The sequence below is a fragment of the Sciurus vulgaris genome (genome assembly GCF_902686455.1).
Source record: "Sciurus vulgaris genome assembly, chromosome: 2".
NCBI lineage: Eukaryota > Metazoa > Chordata > Mammalia > Rodentia > Sciuridae > Sciurus > Sciurus vulgaris.
Window position 1 is genome coordinate 83286293 of NC_136462.1, and position 16216 is coordinate 83302508.

Below are 16216 nucleotides of genomic sequence, written 5' to 3' on the forward strand. Positions count from 1 at the left end.
AAGGTTCAGGGCTGTGCATGCTGGGGAAATGGATTTCTAATGCCAGAGTCTCTATTGACTAAGAATATTCTGTCCCTCTATTGTCATAAATGGACTAACATTTTATGGTGTGGCTCAAAATCCAGCCGTCTCTCGGCTTTATGCCAAGCAGTGTTTACAGATGCTGTGGCTCAGATCTTGTCACGTGCATGCAGAATGGTCATACACACTCAGGGCAACTCTCATGGTCCAGTCTGTGTCCTTTCTAATAGATGAAGGTTCAGAAAGGCTTCCCAAAGAAGGAAGGACTAATCTGTTTCTGAGATCTCTTCAGGGAAAGGTTAAGCTGTTCTAATGTTCATCTTCCTCCTTTTCCTTCTTTCTCTGAGGATCGCACGGACTTGTGATTTCCAGAGATCAGGATGAGTACTGATGGAGAGCACTATACATGTCCAGATTTTGATGGTTACATTCTTTGATGATCCCTACATACCTCAGGAGCCAAGAGCAGCTGAGATTAAGCTTTACCAGGCAATGGTGTCCCAAGGTGTTCCTGAACTCTTGACAAGCTGGCCTTTCTTTGTGTTCCCACTTTCTCCAACCTCCCAGTTACCACCACAGCCAAATTTTATGTAGCCATGAACAAATGTAAAGCTTGATAATAAGAGCAGTGCATGATCAGATTACTTCCAAGTAGGGCTCCTATTTTACCAAGCGAGTCTAACCTTTCCCAGCCTGAAAGGTTTTGGAAAACACGAGGTCTTAAAAGATTTTAACTCTTGGGAAGTTTATGACTGAGTCCATTAAGACTCTGCAAAACCTAGCCTTCCTCCTCCTCCTGGGCAAAGGAAATGATTGTGGACTGGAAAGATACTGGCATTCTTTTTTTCTTTTTATAGAATCACATGTTCTGCAATACAGGTGCATTTTAAACAGAAAACAGTGAAATTTCTATTGCTATCTTTGTTATTTTCCCTCCAGATTCTACTATAAAAAGAACCTCCTCAATCACTAACAACTACCCTTCTATTTTGGTTTGTGTCAGGGGAGGATAACATGGAACGGGACATTTGGACCCAGTTGCTTTTGTGATGGGCTAACAGATCTGACTCCATGAGAACGTTATAGGCCAGACTATAAGGGAAATGACTAAACAGACTCCATTTTGCTCTGAGACTTCATGTTATGTAGGAAATAAGGTTCTCCCATGGGAACACCCCGCCTCTGTACTCATCAACAATTACTTAGTGTGACATGTTTAATAATACAGAATGATAATTCCTATGTAAAAAAACATTGCTCTCTTTTGATCCCTATTGCTCCTAAACAATGTACCATGTGAACAGAGATTGTGTGGATGTTAGTAACCATTCTTTAGTTTGTACCTAGGTAAGGATCATTTTGACCCACTTCCCCCTCTGTTGATGATCTCATGATGTTAATGTGTAATTTCGAATCATAGCAACAGACACTTATGATTAATGTGATTTTTGGTATAAGAACCCCTACAACCCTGTGGTCGGGACTGTTCTTCCAAAAGCCATTTTTTGGGGCATTGTTGAGACAGTCAGCCGGCCAGCTTAATAAAGACTCTCAAATTTGGACTTCTCAGTGGTGATCGGTCTGTTAAGTTGCACCCCATAACACTTTGAAGCAGTTGTTTTGATTTTGAATCTGTGCAATGCAGTTTCTGATCTTCACTCCATCCCTAAATACCAGTGCTGAATGTTTTAATGTATCTCCCACTTAAATATTTTAAAAATATGTATTATTTTTATAATCACCAAAATCCATTGAAATATGTTAAAACCTGTGTTAGAAGTCAATGGGCAACTGAGTTTACCTTGCCTGTCCCTCCCTCCCATCATTATGAAAAAATTACAAATTTAGCAATATTAAGTACTATGGAATACTGAGGGACCTCTAAGAAATTTAATGGGGGAATTTCATGAGCAATTGCCTTGATTTTTGCCATTTCTGAGTCCACATGTACTCTTTTCCTCCCAGTTAGCAGACTTGGCAATATTACATTTTCTTTTCCTGAGAGATAATAAACTAATAGTTGGTAGAAAAAATATAGAACTGAGAATAAGGGATCACATTGCAGCTCACATATGCCCCTTATTGCCTCAGGGTACAATATTTACCTAATCAAATAAGGTTAGCAAAATTATGAAGTCCACAAAAGATAGACTTTTCTTCCTCCAAATTTTCAAGTGGAAAACATAATGTTCCATTTTAAATCATATTGCTTGGAGGGAAATGAGCTAAATTATTATAACTTTGATTTCTTTTAGAATGAGCTCCAGATTATTTGAAATACATATGAATTTTAGAGAATAAACTGGTACTTTTCTTGGAAGGGCTGGTGGCTCATTTCTGAAATGAGCAAGAATGGTCACCTTATGACTTTGGGTTATTTATTATTTATTTGTCAGAGGGTTCAGCTAGGAGGGGCAGCTTACACAACTTGGCAATATAAACTGACATTTCAATGCTTTGTTTTTAGGTTATGTCGAAATGTTCCTACGCTAGGACGTACCTCATCAAAATGAATGTGTCAAAATATTCAAAGTATCCTTAAAGATTAACGGTGCCCAATGGGTCTAATGAAAACAGCCTTGAGTCATAGTGAGGCGTTCCGCCTCTCCCCTACTCTTTTTTGGTTCGACTTTTATGGGCACACATGTTTGAGGAGAAACTAAAGGTGCATACTGAGCCTCCTAGGAAAACAACCTGACAAAAGAGGCTATAAGAAAGGTGAGAAAAGATGTCAGCTGGGTGTGGTGGAGCATGCCTGTAATCCTAGTGACTCAGAGGCTGAGGCAGGAGAATCACAAGTTTGAGGCCAGCCTCAGAAATTTCACAAGATCCTGTCTCAAAACAAAAAGTAAAAAGGGCTGGGGATATAGCTCAGTGGTAGAGGGGCTTTGGGTTCAATCCCAGTTCATGGTGGTGATGGTGGGGACAACATCAGCAGTGGTGAAGTGTGTGTTTGTGGCTAAGAAAGATTACATTTCCCCTCTGAATGCTGTTTGAATGTAACCCTGGAGGCTAGAGAACAATACCCACCCTTTTAGCTTTCTACAGTAGGTGACTCCTGAGGCCTCTTTCAGTAATTCCATGACATGCCAGTTAATTTTATGCATCTGTCCCCCTTTCTCTCAAATAATGAACCATTTTAAGAAATGCTGAGTGATTTCCCCATAGTTACCTGCAAGATTGCATAAGACCAGAAAGGCTTTGGAAGAATCCAGCATCTTTTTTCTCCTTTAAGTAATCTAGCATTTTCTGCAAGGGAGACACATTTTAAAGGGAAAAGCAATGAAAGCTATGCCACAAGTATTAATTCTCCTAATCCCAACAGAAAGATGGCAGATCCCCAGATGCAGGGGTATTAGAATCACCAATGGAATTCAAAACAAAAGAAAAACATACGTGTCTGAGTCCCACTCTACTTACAGAATCAGAATCTCTTGGGTGGACTATGTTTATTTCATAAATGCTTACTAGTATTTCTACTAGAGCAGCAAGTAGACCTTTGACTTCATGAATTTATTTTTTGAAGTCACTCATATTTGGGAATAAGCACTAGATTGTGACATAGTAATGCTTAATGTTGCTGAAGTATCACCTGAATTGTTCATGCTATGAATATGGCAGACAAGAGAAAAGAGCTTAGTAATGAACTTAGTTGAACGCTCAGTATTTCTTTCACAAGAGACATTTCCTGTGTTCTCTGTTACTGGGAAGACAGGAACTTTGTCTTTTTATTTTTATTTTTTATTTTTTGATAAGCAAAATAAAATATTTTTCAAGAAAAATTTTGCTTATTAAAAAAAGTTTTATAGTCCATTATGCAATAGTTTTGAAACAAAGAGAATTAATTAGCATATATCCTCATCCTTGACATAAAAAATTGATCTATAATTACCTCCAACAAAATATCTTTCTTAGAGAATGCTTTTTTCCACATGTTGAAAACAGGGATTAAAATCAAAATAAAATACCTTCATAAAATACCAAAAAAAAAAAAAAAAAAAAAAAAAAGAGAGAGAGAACTTTTAAGATAGTGACTTTTAAGATAGTCACTTGGCAGGTGCTGGTGGACGAGAGTAGAAAGTAAGACACAACTAAGAAAATGACAGTTCCTACTGAAAAATTTGTTTGGGATAAAAAGACTGGGCAAACTATGTGCAATATAGTGGTTATGATTTGGAGATTCTCAGAGGCCCTGGGATATAATTTCATGAATGTCAAAGGTCTGTTGGACACTTTGCCTTCTTGTGCACACAGGTGCTCTTAGCCATATCTTGGAGTGCCCAGGGGATACCAATGTTCTCTGGTCTTCTGCATTCAGTTCCAATTCAGATAATAGTATGAATGCAAATGTGTATAATTTTGGGGGGCCAGTACCAGGGATTGAACTCAGGGGCACTCGACAACTGAGCCACATCCCCAGCCCTATTTAGTATTTTATTTAGTGACAGGATCTCACTGAGTTGCTTAGCACCTCATTTTTGCTGAGGATGGCTTTGAACTCTCGATCCTCCTGCCTCAGCCTCTCAAGCTGCTAGGATTATGGGCATGAGCCACTGCGCCTAGCACAAATGGGTTTAATTTTAATGTACTTATTAAACATTAAAAATAAATAAATACATAAACAAATTAAAAAATAGAATTAATGCCATGTGCCAGGCCCTGTGCTTCTGTGGGTTGTCCCATTTAACATCTACTAGAATGTCAGGGGGTTTATTTGTATCACTACACCCTCAGCCTTTACAGCATACTGGCATGGTCAGCAAACAGTGAATAATTGTTCAACCAATGAATGAAGGAATGAGTGAATGAATAACAGGTGTGTGGGGTTATCACCCCCCCCACTCCCCACTACAATGATAAGCAGCTCACTGTAAAGTTAATAAATGAAAGGACTCAAATAAAAACCCAAGGCTTGGGAAACTTCATCTAGAGTATAGATTTTTGCAGAAAATCATCTATGATAAAAAGCAAAGTTTCTTTTTTAACTCTGGGTAAAAGCTCTTTATTAAGTGCACAATCCCCTGTAAACTCCCAGCCCTGGTTTTATCTGTGTTTCCAGCAACTCTGATATAATTGGCCACTAAGGACAAACACCCATGAGGTGATTCTGGGTGGCCCCCCTCGGTAGCAGTCAACACCTCTTCCATGAAGAGGCTGACAGCTGTCACATGGAGTACCCCAGGAACTCTGCATGACCTCACGGAGTCCCCATTACCTGTTGCACACCAGCGTTGCCTCCGTTCAGAATGGCGATCCCTAGCTTCAGAGTCTCAACCACCATGGGGCTCATCTCACCTGCCACAGCGAACAGTTGATTGAATCACCAAGGAAACAGGCGGTAAATCACACCTAGTGGGCTTAGGAGGACTTGTTCATAATGACTATGTCACAGCGTGATCTCTCTGTGGTAGTTACACCGGCCCATCAGAAGTGGGGGGAATCACCTTTGCTGGCGCTTATCATCTGAAGCACCATCTCTGCAGCACCTCGCTCATGCAGTCGAGCTTGCTGATAGAGAGTTTTCTGCTTCTCCATCTCTTTCTCCTAGGGGGAAAAAAATTCTCAGGGAAATATCTGTCTCCCAACCCTCTGTTGTTCCTACCCTACCTCCACCCGCTGTCCCATCCACATTCTCCTCCAGGGAATTCACTGTGTTGAGGTGAGGTGAGAAAGTCTTTAGTTGTCTGAGAAAGGCAACACACATAATTCTGAATAAAGTAAACCTCTGAAGTTTATCTATGAATACTGCTCAGCTTTCCAAAATGGTCTGCCCATAATTCCCTCATGTTTTGATGATGAATTTTCCACTTATGGTTCTGATAGGTAAAACAGTCCCTTCCCCACTGATACTATAATTATAGGAAGCAATCTAAGATTAAAAAGTGTTTTCAGTGTTCTGTCATCTGGGGAATCTGCTGAGGGGTGAACTTGATATCTGTCTGAATATAGGAAATGCCCACTTATCTAGAACACTCAGTCCACAGTTAATAGACCAGATCTTTCCCCCAGATCTTGGTACCAGAATGTCAAAGCTCTCCCAAAATGTAGTTACATTCATTACTTCTGTTGTATTCTGTTTGGTACTTTGACTATCAAAGATTACAAACAACCTAAAATAGTTTAATCTTAACCGTTGCAGGGCCCCACAACTCTAAATTTGCATTTATAGAAGAGTAGTGCAAAAACCACCCAAGTGGTTCCATGGCTCAGATTTTTCACTTTAGATGCTTGAATTTGCTCCTATTAGGATAGTATTTGGGAAGAAGCAGAATATTTTCCATGAAAAAAACTCAGTGTGGTGGTATGCCGATGGGCGTGTCGCCTGCTCCCTTGCTAGGTGGGAGACAGATCCACAGGTGGTGGGTGTGCCTTATGCAGGAACATTAGATACACGTGGTGGGTAAGGTCCACGTGCTGAAGTCAGCACCTCTGAAGACCCATCCTGATGGTCTGCGAGGGTGGCCCTGTTTTTAATCTTTGTGGAAAATTACCTCAAATGTTTTTTCCTTGTCTTCCTCCTCTTCTTCATCCTCACCACTCTGACAGCTCTGGATTCCATGAAGCACAGAAAGGAAAGACAACCAAATTGAAGGTGAGTGTGTCTCACAAACAGTTAACTCTTCTATCTTGCAAGACAGGGGACAGGCGGGAATTCACAGGTACTGCAGGATCTGAACACTTTGTAAAACCAGGAACATCCTGATCATCCAGGGCAACATTATACTTTAAATGCCCTCTTTGCAGTTGTCCAGGAGGTTAGAGGTGAGAAATGGGAACACTGAGATCACATAATCAATGGGGACCTATCTGGTGTAACCATAGGCCTGAACTGTCCTCCCTGGTAAAGTTCTGGTGTAAATGGGAGACAGGAATGCAGGGAGTTATCCCTTTCTGAATACAGCACCAGGGCAATAGCAATAAAATTGGGATGTGAATCCCAAAGCATCCTTTCCCATTATGACCCTGTGATGCAGCTGAATAAGGGCAGAGGTGCTTCTGCATCCCACATACCCTGCTTCTTGCCTGATATGAAAGTTTTCCCTTTGAAAAGGAGCACTTTCCTATCCACTCCTCATTCTGGAATTTACCATCCTTCCAGGTGAAATCTCCCTGGATGCTCTCCCTCTTCCTGAACCCTGGAATTTCCCTCTTGTTTCTAGGCTTGTTTCCTTCACATACAGATGTATTTGAACTATTTGACATGTCCTGAACCCTATTGAACATGCAAAGATAGTCTATATTTCTGAGCCCCATTTAGCTGGCTACAGAACTGTCTGTCCTCTGAGCCTAGCCACCAGCAGCCATGGTTTCTGCAAGGCTTCAGGGTTTCCTTAGGAGCATGGAGAATGGTTTACTGATGTTACCCTTGTGACACATGACTTGTGCAATATCTGGAGCCCATGCCTAACCAAAACCCAGTCCTCCTGTTCACATGACAGTTTCCACATGCTGGAAGAGATCTAAAGGAAGACAGTATAAGATAAAGTGCAAAAAATCCTGGTGTACCTTGGCCATCATGCTGGAATAGGAGGTGTACAAAGGATCATCTTCCAATTTGCTGGAAAGAATGGAGGAAATATTTAGCGGGGGTTTTTTTTTTTTTTTTTTTAGAACTCTCATAAAACACTAAGTCATATAAATCTCAAATTATATATATAAGGGAATTATTTAGTTGCTGAGGCAGGCCTTCAACTTGTGATCCTCCTGCCTCAGCCTCTAGAGTCACTAGGATTACCGGCATGCACCACCACACTGGGCTAAATTATTTAGGAAATACATTTCCTCACTCTGATTCTTAAAAATCTGAATCAGCATGTGCTTGACATGGGATTCAGGGACAAGATTACAACATCAGGCTGTTCAATCTTCAGACTCAGGGTCTGGCATTATGATGAGGGCTGTGGCTTGATGTAGTTCCTCTAGAGATTTCTCGATGGTCAAAAATAGGGCAGCTCAAACTTGGCATCCCTGCCACCCTCTGCTGTCTGAAAGAGAAGGGCCCTGGAGTTGCTGACCTCCTCTCTGTGAGAGCATTGCGGCTAAAATGGAGAATGATCTGATGAAGTGGGTCTGGTTGCTTCTCCATTTCTTCCTCCTCCTCCTCTTCCACCTTGGGAGACTTCTACACAAACCAACATAGACCGGTTTTAGGCGTGAGTCAGCATGAGCCACATGACTGCATGCGAACAAAGAAAAGGTCAAGCGCAAGGCACAGAGGGCATCAGACTGAAAGCAGAAAAAGGAACCATACTACGTCACATATTTATTTCAGGAGAGAAGTCCTGAAGATGCAAAGTTGGGATATAGACATATATGTTTTTCAGCCAATCAAAGAAACATTCCAACTTTTAGGTTAAATAAAATAAAAGAAAAAGCAAAAAAGCTGACCATAGGGGAAGAACTATAGATCCCCATCAGCAGAACTCTCATGCAAGCTCTGGGCACCTGAGTTCAGGAGGGAAACCCTGCAGAGTTACCTATGAGACTGAGTCTCTCTGGTCATTCTTAAAATTTCAGTTGGTGAACTGGGCAAAGTTACAAAGCTCTGGGGCCATTTTGGGTCTATATTCTCCTTGATTCAACCCAGCAAAACATGTTGCTTTCTTAACCTCACATTCTACTCTAAAATTCTCCTTGTTCCCCAGAGCTGTTGTCCTGGAGCTGCGAGCCTGCCACTTCTCCTCTTATCAAATCTTTTCTCTATGTTCTTTTACAGAAAGGGGAATTGCAGCTGATGCCAGAGGTAAAAGTGAATTTTCTAGCAGTGCCAAGTCAGCAGGGAAGATTGCATTTGGTGAACAACAGAGGTTTTGTAAATGGCTAAGAAGGAGAGGATCAGAAGGACGCTCGTTTGTCAACTTCACACGAATTGAGAAGGTGGCAAACAAAGGAATTGTCTTTCTCACCAACAGGAATATATAGGAAATAAAGGACCTAGAAACAAATGGAAGGAAAATGGGGAGACAGCCTTAAGAGAAAAAAGAGGGAGAAGGAAAAGAAATAGTGTGACAGGGAAAGAAGAGAAATGTGGAAAGGGTAGAAACACAGTGAGAAACTAGGGACAGTAAGTGATAAGGAGAGAGAGAGAGAGAGAGAGAGAGGTAAAGGGGAGAAATAGGGAGAAGGAGAAAACAGAACCATGAGGTAGTTTATTTTCTTTCTGAACCAGAACGAGGCTCTGTGGTGCCTTTGCAATACGCTTTTCCCCCTCGTGTGTCCTTTTGAGTGGTTGCAGAGTGTGAAGTCTGTTAGAGACAGAGCATGCTAAATCTTCGAAGGGCCAGTACAGAAATGTGAAATGCAGGAAGGGTATTTAGATGCATCTTCCTAAAGCACAGCTATGGATTAGGAATGTCAGGCCTTGGGTGGGGTGGGGTGGCCTCCTGCAACCAATGGTGCTCAAAACTTAACTTAGCATGAATTCTCCATGACATGGCTGCATTCAAGAAATATTAGTTGCTAATGATGATGAAGATGAGAGTGAAAATAGTATTAGCACCTCCAAGTGAAAATTCATCCTCTGGCTCTGACGACCATTAGCAGGGCCTCCCCTGAGAATTTACAGTTAGTTCTTTTCCAATTTACACATTTGGTTCTTTGGGAATGTTGAACTGTTACCACACACATATGAACACCAAAATCAAATTCATTCACACCCATGTCTGCTCCAGTTGAGTCAGTACTTACAGCCAAATCCTGTACTAGTTTCTCTTCAAAGGAATACGCCTCTGTTTCTATCCAAAATCTCTGATAGCCATGGAGGAAGAGGTTAATAGAGCGGTGCCTGAGCGGAAGGGTGAGAGTGAGGTCAAGAGGGTCCAGGGGACTCGTCATTTTAGTTTGGGCGGTTCGTGGTTAGTAAGCAGGACAGGCTTTTGTACAATTCTGATCTTCTGATTGGTCAGGGCAACCAGCACCACACCATAAGCATTTATTGCAGAGAAAACTGAACTCTCTACGTGGTTCCCAAATACTGGAGTGCTTTCTGAAAACAATGGTTAAAGCAAGCCATGGCAGTAACTGTAACCCTAATCTCGTCTTACCTGGTCTTTATCGCACTTCCCTCTAGTGAGGACTAATTAGCCAAGTAACAGTCCTGAAGTATTTATTTATATGGCAGTTTAGTCACTCCTTGGGTTGGCCACTTGTTTGGATAAACCAATCTAAATCACGCTGTTGCTAAGCGGTTGGCTTCCAGAATGCTGAAAACATCAAGGGGTAGCTTCTTTTCCTTCTCTAAGGAAGCAGTCCAGCAGGGGTGCTCCAGCTTATACTTAGGAAGGTGAAACTTCCAGAGCACATCTTCATGTGCCTCAGGGATTCTACCTATGCCCCTGGCACCTGAAGAACTGGCCTGAGCCACTTCCTACAGGCCAGGGTTGACTTCTGAGAATATTAGCCCCCGAAGAGCAGCTAAACATTTACCAATTGTGAGGGGCATGTTGTGGAGAGGGAGAGAAAAGGAAGATCACAGTCTAGACCGGAATCATTAAGCCCAAGTCATGGTTTTGGCAGAATACAACCTTTGCCATCTTTCTTTAAAATCTGACCAATCAGAATTCTTTAAAAAAAATTGTACAAATTTGGGTTTTTATGGTAACGTTAAATCATGGTCAAGAAAAGAGGAGTGTGCAGAGAATGAGTAGGTCTCTCCACAGGTTACATTACCATTAAAATGGGTATAAGCCTGTCATACTGAGTTTTTTCATTAACCTTTTCCAGCCAAACCCGTTGAAAGGTGCTCAGGAAGAAATTGTTAATTTTGTGTCTGGAGAAAAGCATACAGGTTTTCTTTTAAAAACTAACACCACAGAAACAGTTACCACATAATAAAATAAATCCCTTTAGCTTTTTTAGTTTGGAAGATTCTATAGAGTTTAGATCATCACAAGGTGGGGAAGGAGTTGTCTCTACCACCAGCTTCTTAGTTAGTTTGCTGTTCTTATGAAATCTACTTACAATCTTCCATGCTAGAGAGAAAACCCAGGGCAACCCTTTTAAAGAGACTGGATTAGGGGTGGCCACACTACATTAAGGACATGGTGAATTCCTGGATTTTTCTGTCTAGGGGTAGAACTGCTGAAGGAGCAGCCTAAATATGAAAGGAGTGTACTAACATTTTCAGTGGACTTAGAAAAAAATGCTTGATTTTGAGATATGTGATTTCGGCTTAGCTGGCCTTTCTGGCCTGGAGACATGAGCTTGGGGCTGAACTCTTTTAGAGGCCACGTTAGCACAGTACCAGGTAGGGATCTCAAACGGAGAGGAAAGTGAATACATTTTGATGTTTTGTTACTTCTAGGAAACAAACCAAAATCCTATGCATATTTTTGCCTCTTTCACCATACTATGCATATTTTTGCCTTTTTCACCATACTATGAATTTCACTTTTCTGTCAGGACTTTCGGCACCCTTCATGCCCATGACTGTTTGGCTTGTTTTCTACTTTTTATTCATGAATTCTACTTGATTTGGTAATGCCTCAGTCCATTCCAAAAAGAGTATCTATTTTCTTGCGAGACCCCTGCTGGAGCAGATGTATGTCTCAGAGGTTCTAACTAGGCAAGTTCAGTTGGCTCAGCACAGGGCATTAGGACAGTCTGGGTAAATGATGGCCAGGGACCACGATTTGATGAAAGCAAAGGCTGAGCAGACGAATGGTCCCTTATCTCATATTCCAAAAAACACACTTGTGTATATGGGATTCAGAGTATGCTCGTTCAAGTCAATTTACTTTCCCTGACCAGGTGAGGATGTTCCCAGTGACTTGGAAGCTGATGAAGCAAAGATATGTAGTCAATCACCAGCTTTGTTTATTGATTACAGGCCTGACTTTACCCACTCTGCAATGAGTCTGAAGATGAGGATGTTTCCAGATCACCAAAGACAATGAGTCAGTCCCTGTGGTCAGTGCTGACCCAGTCTGTCACTGATATTGTTAAAGGTTTGGCTCTTACGTGTCCGCTAATGGCCATGTGTTGAAGAGTTAGTCACCAGCCTTTGGCACTGCTGGGAAGTGGTGGAACCTTCAGCAGGTCAGGTCATTGGGGGAATGGCCTTGAAGAGGATATTGAGACTCTGCCTCCTTCCCTTTCCTTTTGCTTTCCAGCTGCCATGAAGTGAGCAGCTTTGCTCTACTACTCCTTCCCTGCTATGGTGTTCTGCCTTGCCACAGGCACAGATCAACGGAGTCAAGTGACCATGTATTGCATCCATGAGCCAAAATAAATCTTTCCTCCTTTTAAGTTGATTTATCTCAGGTGTTTTGTCACAGTGATGGTAAGCTGACACAGATGCTTTGCCTTATGTGGATACAGAGTATGTCACAAAACTTTCAGAAAAACCTTCATGCCTTTTTTTTATTTTTCACTTCAAAGTATGGACTCAAACACCCAGATAAATGCACTGTGCCCTTAACTGTTCTCTTAGGGCATTCTAGCTTTTCTTCATCTTGATGGCAAATACGCTGTGCTAAATTAGGATTCCCAGGTTACATTTCTGTACCTGCTGAGGAAACAGTGATTTTGGTGTCAAAATGCCTGAGAAGTGAAACATTGCTTAACCTGTTGGTGAACTTTGGGTAAAGTGTTTTAGAAATCAGATCCCCTTTTCCAGAAGTCTTTACATCCTCATGAAGAATCCCACCTCAGCTAAAGTAGAGGGGCCCCACATGCTTACTTGGCTGACTTTACAGTGGGTACTGGTGCTGCACAGGCCTGTGACACTAGGGAATCTCACCACTCTTTATGCTTACCTTGATTGCTTAGCAGGCAATCATACTATGCAGACTCCAAAGGCTCCATGAGCCAAGGACTCCAATTTCTATTATTTGGATGAAGAGTATAAAGGCCACAACAGACCAGAGCTGTGGGAGGAAACTTAATTCCCATCACAGGCTCATGGGGCAGAAAAGGACAGAATACATACCTGGGCAGGTTGTAGAGAGGAGCCATTCTGAAACAGGCCACAACTGCCCGTTTCCGCTGCTTTGACAAGAGTTTGTGCCAGACAGCCTTCTTGGACCTTAAAGGCTGTTCCACCTATAAAGAGATCACAAAAGTAAGTACATGATAAGCTGATAAGAGTAGTAGAGGACAGTCACCTGTAGACCAGACTTCTTAACCCTGGAAGAATTTTGGCTTCTCAAGTGTAGTCAGCAAAATGAACACAGCAATAGATGGCTCCATCTGTGAAGGTGTGGGGTTTTCTTCTTTCTCCCAAATGCTGTTAGCCACTTATTGCTTACCAGCAGATTTACAAATGGTAAAGGACTTAAAAATAAGTCACTTGAGATAATAGCAAGGATTCGTAAAATAGTGGGAGGGAAAAGAACTGATACCATGAAACACCAAAAATGACACTTGAGGATGATGTGGGATGATCCTTGCTCCTTGTTTTCTCAGTCTTAAAAGAATATCTGTACCTGAGAAGTGACTGTGGAGAGGAGCTTTGCACTCCCCAGCGTCGTCTTGCTTTGTCCCTCCACAGCTCAAATACTCCTTACCTGCTCCAGGTGGAAGACAGCTGCTGAAATTCTCTGCACACGTTCCACTGTCTTCTCTGGATTTGAAGGTTCTTCACTCCTCAGAACATCCTTGTAGAGGTTCATTTGCCATTTTACAGCTGGGTCATCAGACTGAAAATTAAATCACATCCACAAAATAAGCAATTCCTGTACTTCTCGTACTGAAAACAGCTTTTGTTCCTACCAGGGTTTCCACAGGAATCAAGACTGCCTTTTGGGCAGGGGGTGGGCATCAGTGATGGAGTGCTTGTCTAGCATGCATGAAGCCCTAGGTTCAATCTCCAGCATCACTTAAAAAAAAAAAAAAGATACTCTTCCTCTTTTATTGTCTCTTATCTCCTCAATTATTATCTTCTATAGCATTGCAGATAATGCTTTGTTGGAAATTCTCATTCAAGCCTCCAAGTCTCTTAACTCTTCTGACATATTTTCATTATTTTATTTTTGTGTGCTTTAATTTTGATGCTGTTTCTTAAAGCAATCATCCAATTTATAAATCCTCTCTTCAGCTATGTCTAGCCTATCTTTTTAATCCATACATTGGATTTTAAATTTCACTGACTGATTTCATAATCACTAGGAAGTTTTTTCCCAAACCTATCTCCCCCTCTCCTTTCTCAAAAATAATGTCCAACTCTTACTTTATGAATCTATTGCTTCCTTTATCTGTCTAAAATTTTTAACTCTCTTTATATTTAAATTCTGTTCTATAGTTCCATATTGCTTGAATTAGTCTCTCTCTTGCATTTCTTGACTCTCTGATGGTGGTGAATTTCCTTACATGCTTTGAAATTTTTTGTTTGAATTTATTTTCAAGAGGAGTTTTATTTAATGACACCCTAGCCTGTATTTGAGGAAGTGAAAACTTTTCAAATGGTTTCGTGGTTGTATCTGCTGGAGATTTATGGATTTTACTGGTTCAAGGATAATTTCTTCCAAGTTTCTCACTCTGCATTTTTGCCCAGTGCAGTAATTAGTTCCCAGCTCCTCTTCCTTTAAAGTTATTAAAAAACCCAGCTTCTAAGATACATATCTGGCACTCTAAGGACTCCTATAGCACTGATTTATTAATAATATTTAGAGTATTTCCTTTTTTTTCTGGCTCTTGGGATTACTTGTTATTGCTTTTTTTCCTAGTATTTTATCTACCATTCTTGTATATTTGGGGTAGAAATGAGACATGCTTTTATATAGGTCTAGTTCTTCATCTGAGGGTATAATGTATTCGAGGAAAGAGTTGTTCAGACTCACAGGCCTGAAAAAATATCAAATAGCCTTTAAAACAAAAATTCTCTGTTTTGATGATGCCAACCTAGACACAAAATTATTTTGCTTCAAAATCTCACTAGAGTGGGAGGTGCTGAAACTTCCCCAGGTGTCCACTTCACTGTTTAACAAGTCACAGCCAGTGAGTTCTGAGAGCTCGTCCAGATCCCCTGTCTACGGCTGATGCCGGCAGGAGAGGCAGTGGGAAGGCACGCTCGTCGGATACCTCTTTCACCTCCACTTTGTATTAGCGAAGGAAAGGACAAGAACCAAAGGCACAGAGCTAATCCTACCAGTTCACCACTGCTTTTAGACACATTTTAAAAAGAGTTAAACTAAGTGGGAGGATGGGACCCAGCGACCAAGGCACAGCCTGTGGTGTTCCCTGTCTTCCCGCCAGTGTCACCTTTCCTGCAAGTGGCAAGTTATTCCGCAGGTGTTCCTTAACCTCTTCGTCCGTGTCCCTCTGCAGAAAGATATTAAATTTTATTACCAGAATTCACCATGGGGATGTAAAATAGGATATAGGGGTGTATGACAGTCAAAGAATGGTTTTCCTGGGATTTTTTTTTAAACAAAAGAAGAAAATTAGAAACTCATTCCAAATTGCTGACTCCCAAACTAGCTTTAAACAAAGGTGTGATGTCTCTGCACCTCAATTTCTGTTCATCTGCCTCACCCACCCACACAAGGGGGACTCGCCCTTCACCGAACACCACCACCACCGCTGCCCGGAGGGTGACTCAGCCCAATCAGACAGGCAGCTTACACAGCTGTATCGTGATTTTGCCAGAGAGATCAGCTCCTGGTCGCCTGGCGTGCACATATTCAAACCAATGGGCAGCATTTTCTTGAGCGCAGCCCACGATGAGGGACGTCTGGATAGAGTACAAGTCTCCCCCTCCGTTTTGTCTTCTTCCGTTCCTGGTCCTGTCCTCCAGACTAGGATACGATATTGAAATAAAGAGAGGGGATCAGCGACTGAAAGGAACCCTCTCAGCTCAGAGGTAGCCTGCTTTCTTGTGTCCCTGTCAGTACGGGCTGGACCTTACCACATTTCAAAGAGCACTAGTCAAAAGGGTGTGTTAAGCAAAGCCATAAAGTACCAGCCCTAGCCCTGAGCTTTCTCTTCTGCACATGCACACAGAACCACGAAACTGGACACAACACACCACAGACACCTACAGTCTTACTCACTCACATCTGGACCAAATGAACAAAAGCCTGGTGTTTTGCAAAAAGAATGATTTTATGACTAATAAAAGGACCCCAGGGAATAATGGAGAACCCTGATGCTGGGGAATCACAGAAACGTGAAAGAACATTCATCGTAGGAGCACTGGTCTGTTCCAGGGCTGAAGCTAGTGTTTTGGAGCAGTGGCATTCTCTGCAGCACTCCCTAC

General features: G+C 41.7%; 1 protein-coding gene across 1 annotated transcript in view; it reads right to left on the reverse strand.

Annotated features, from left to right (window-relative positions):
- Window positions 1-16216, reverse strand: part of RYR3 (ryanodine receptor 3) — a 506360-nt gene that overhangs the window by 33787 nt on the left and 456357 nt on the right. Inside the window, 13 exon segments of the mRNA XM_079126345.1 lie at window positions 3194-3270; window positions 5237-5316; window positions 5466-5565; window positions 6513-6569; window positions 7528-7579; window positions 8037-8143; window positions 9709-9805; window positions 12950-13062; window positions 13527-13658; window positions 15220-15279; window positions 15583-15675; window positions 15677-15712; window positions 15714-15755. Of these exon segments, the coding sequence (XP_078982471.1) occupies window positions 3194-3270; window positions 5237-5316; window positions 5466-5565; window positions 6513-6569; window positions 7528-7579; window positions 8037-8143; window positions 9709-9805; window positions 12950-13062; window positions 13527-13658; window positions 15220-15279; window positions 15583-15675; window positions 15677-15712; window positions 15714-15755 (1046 nt within the window).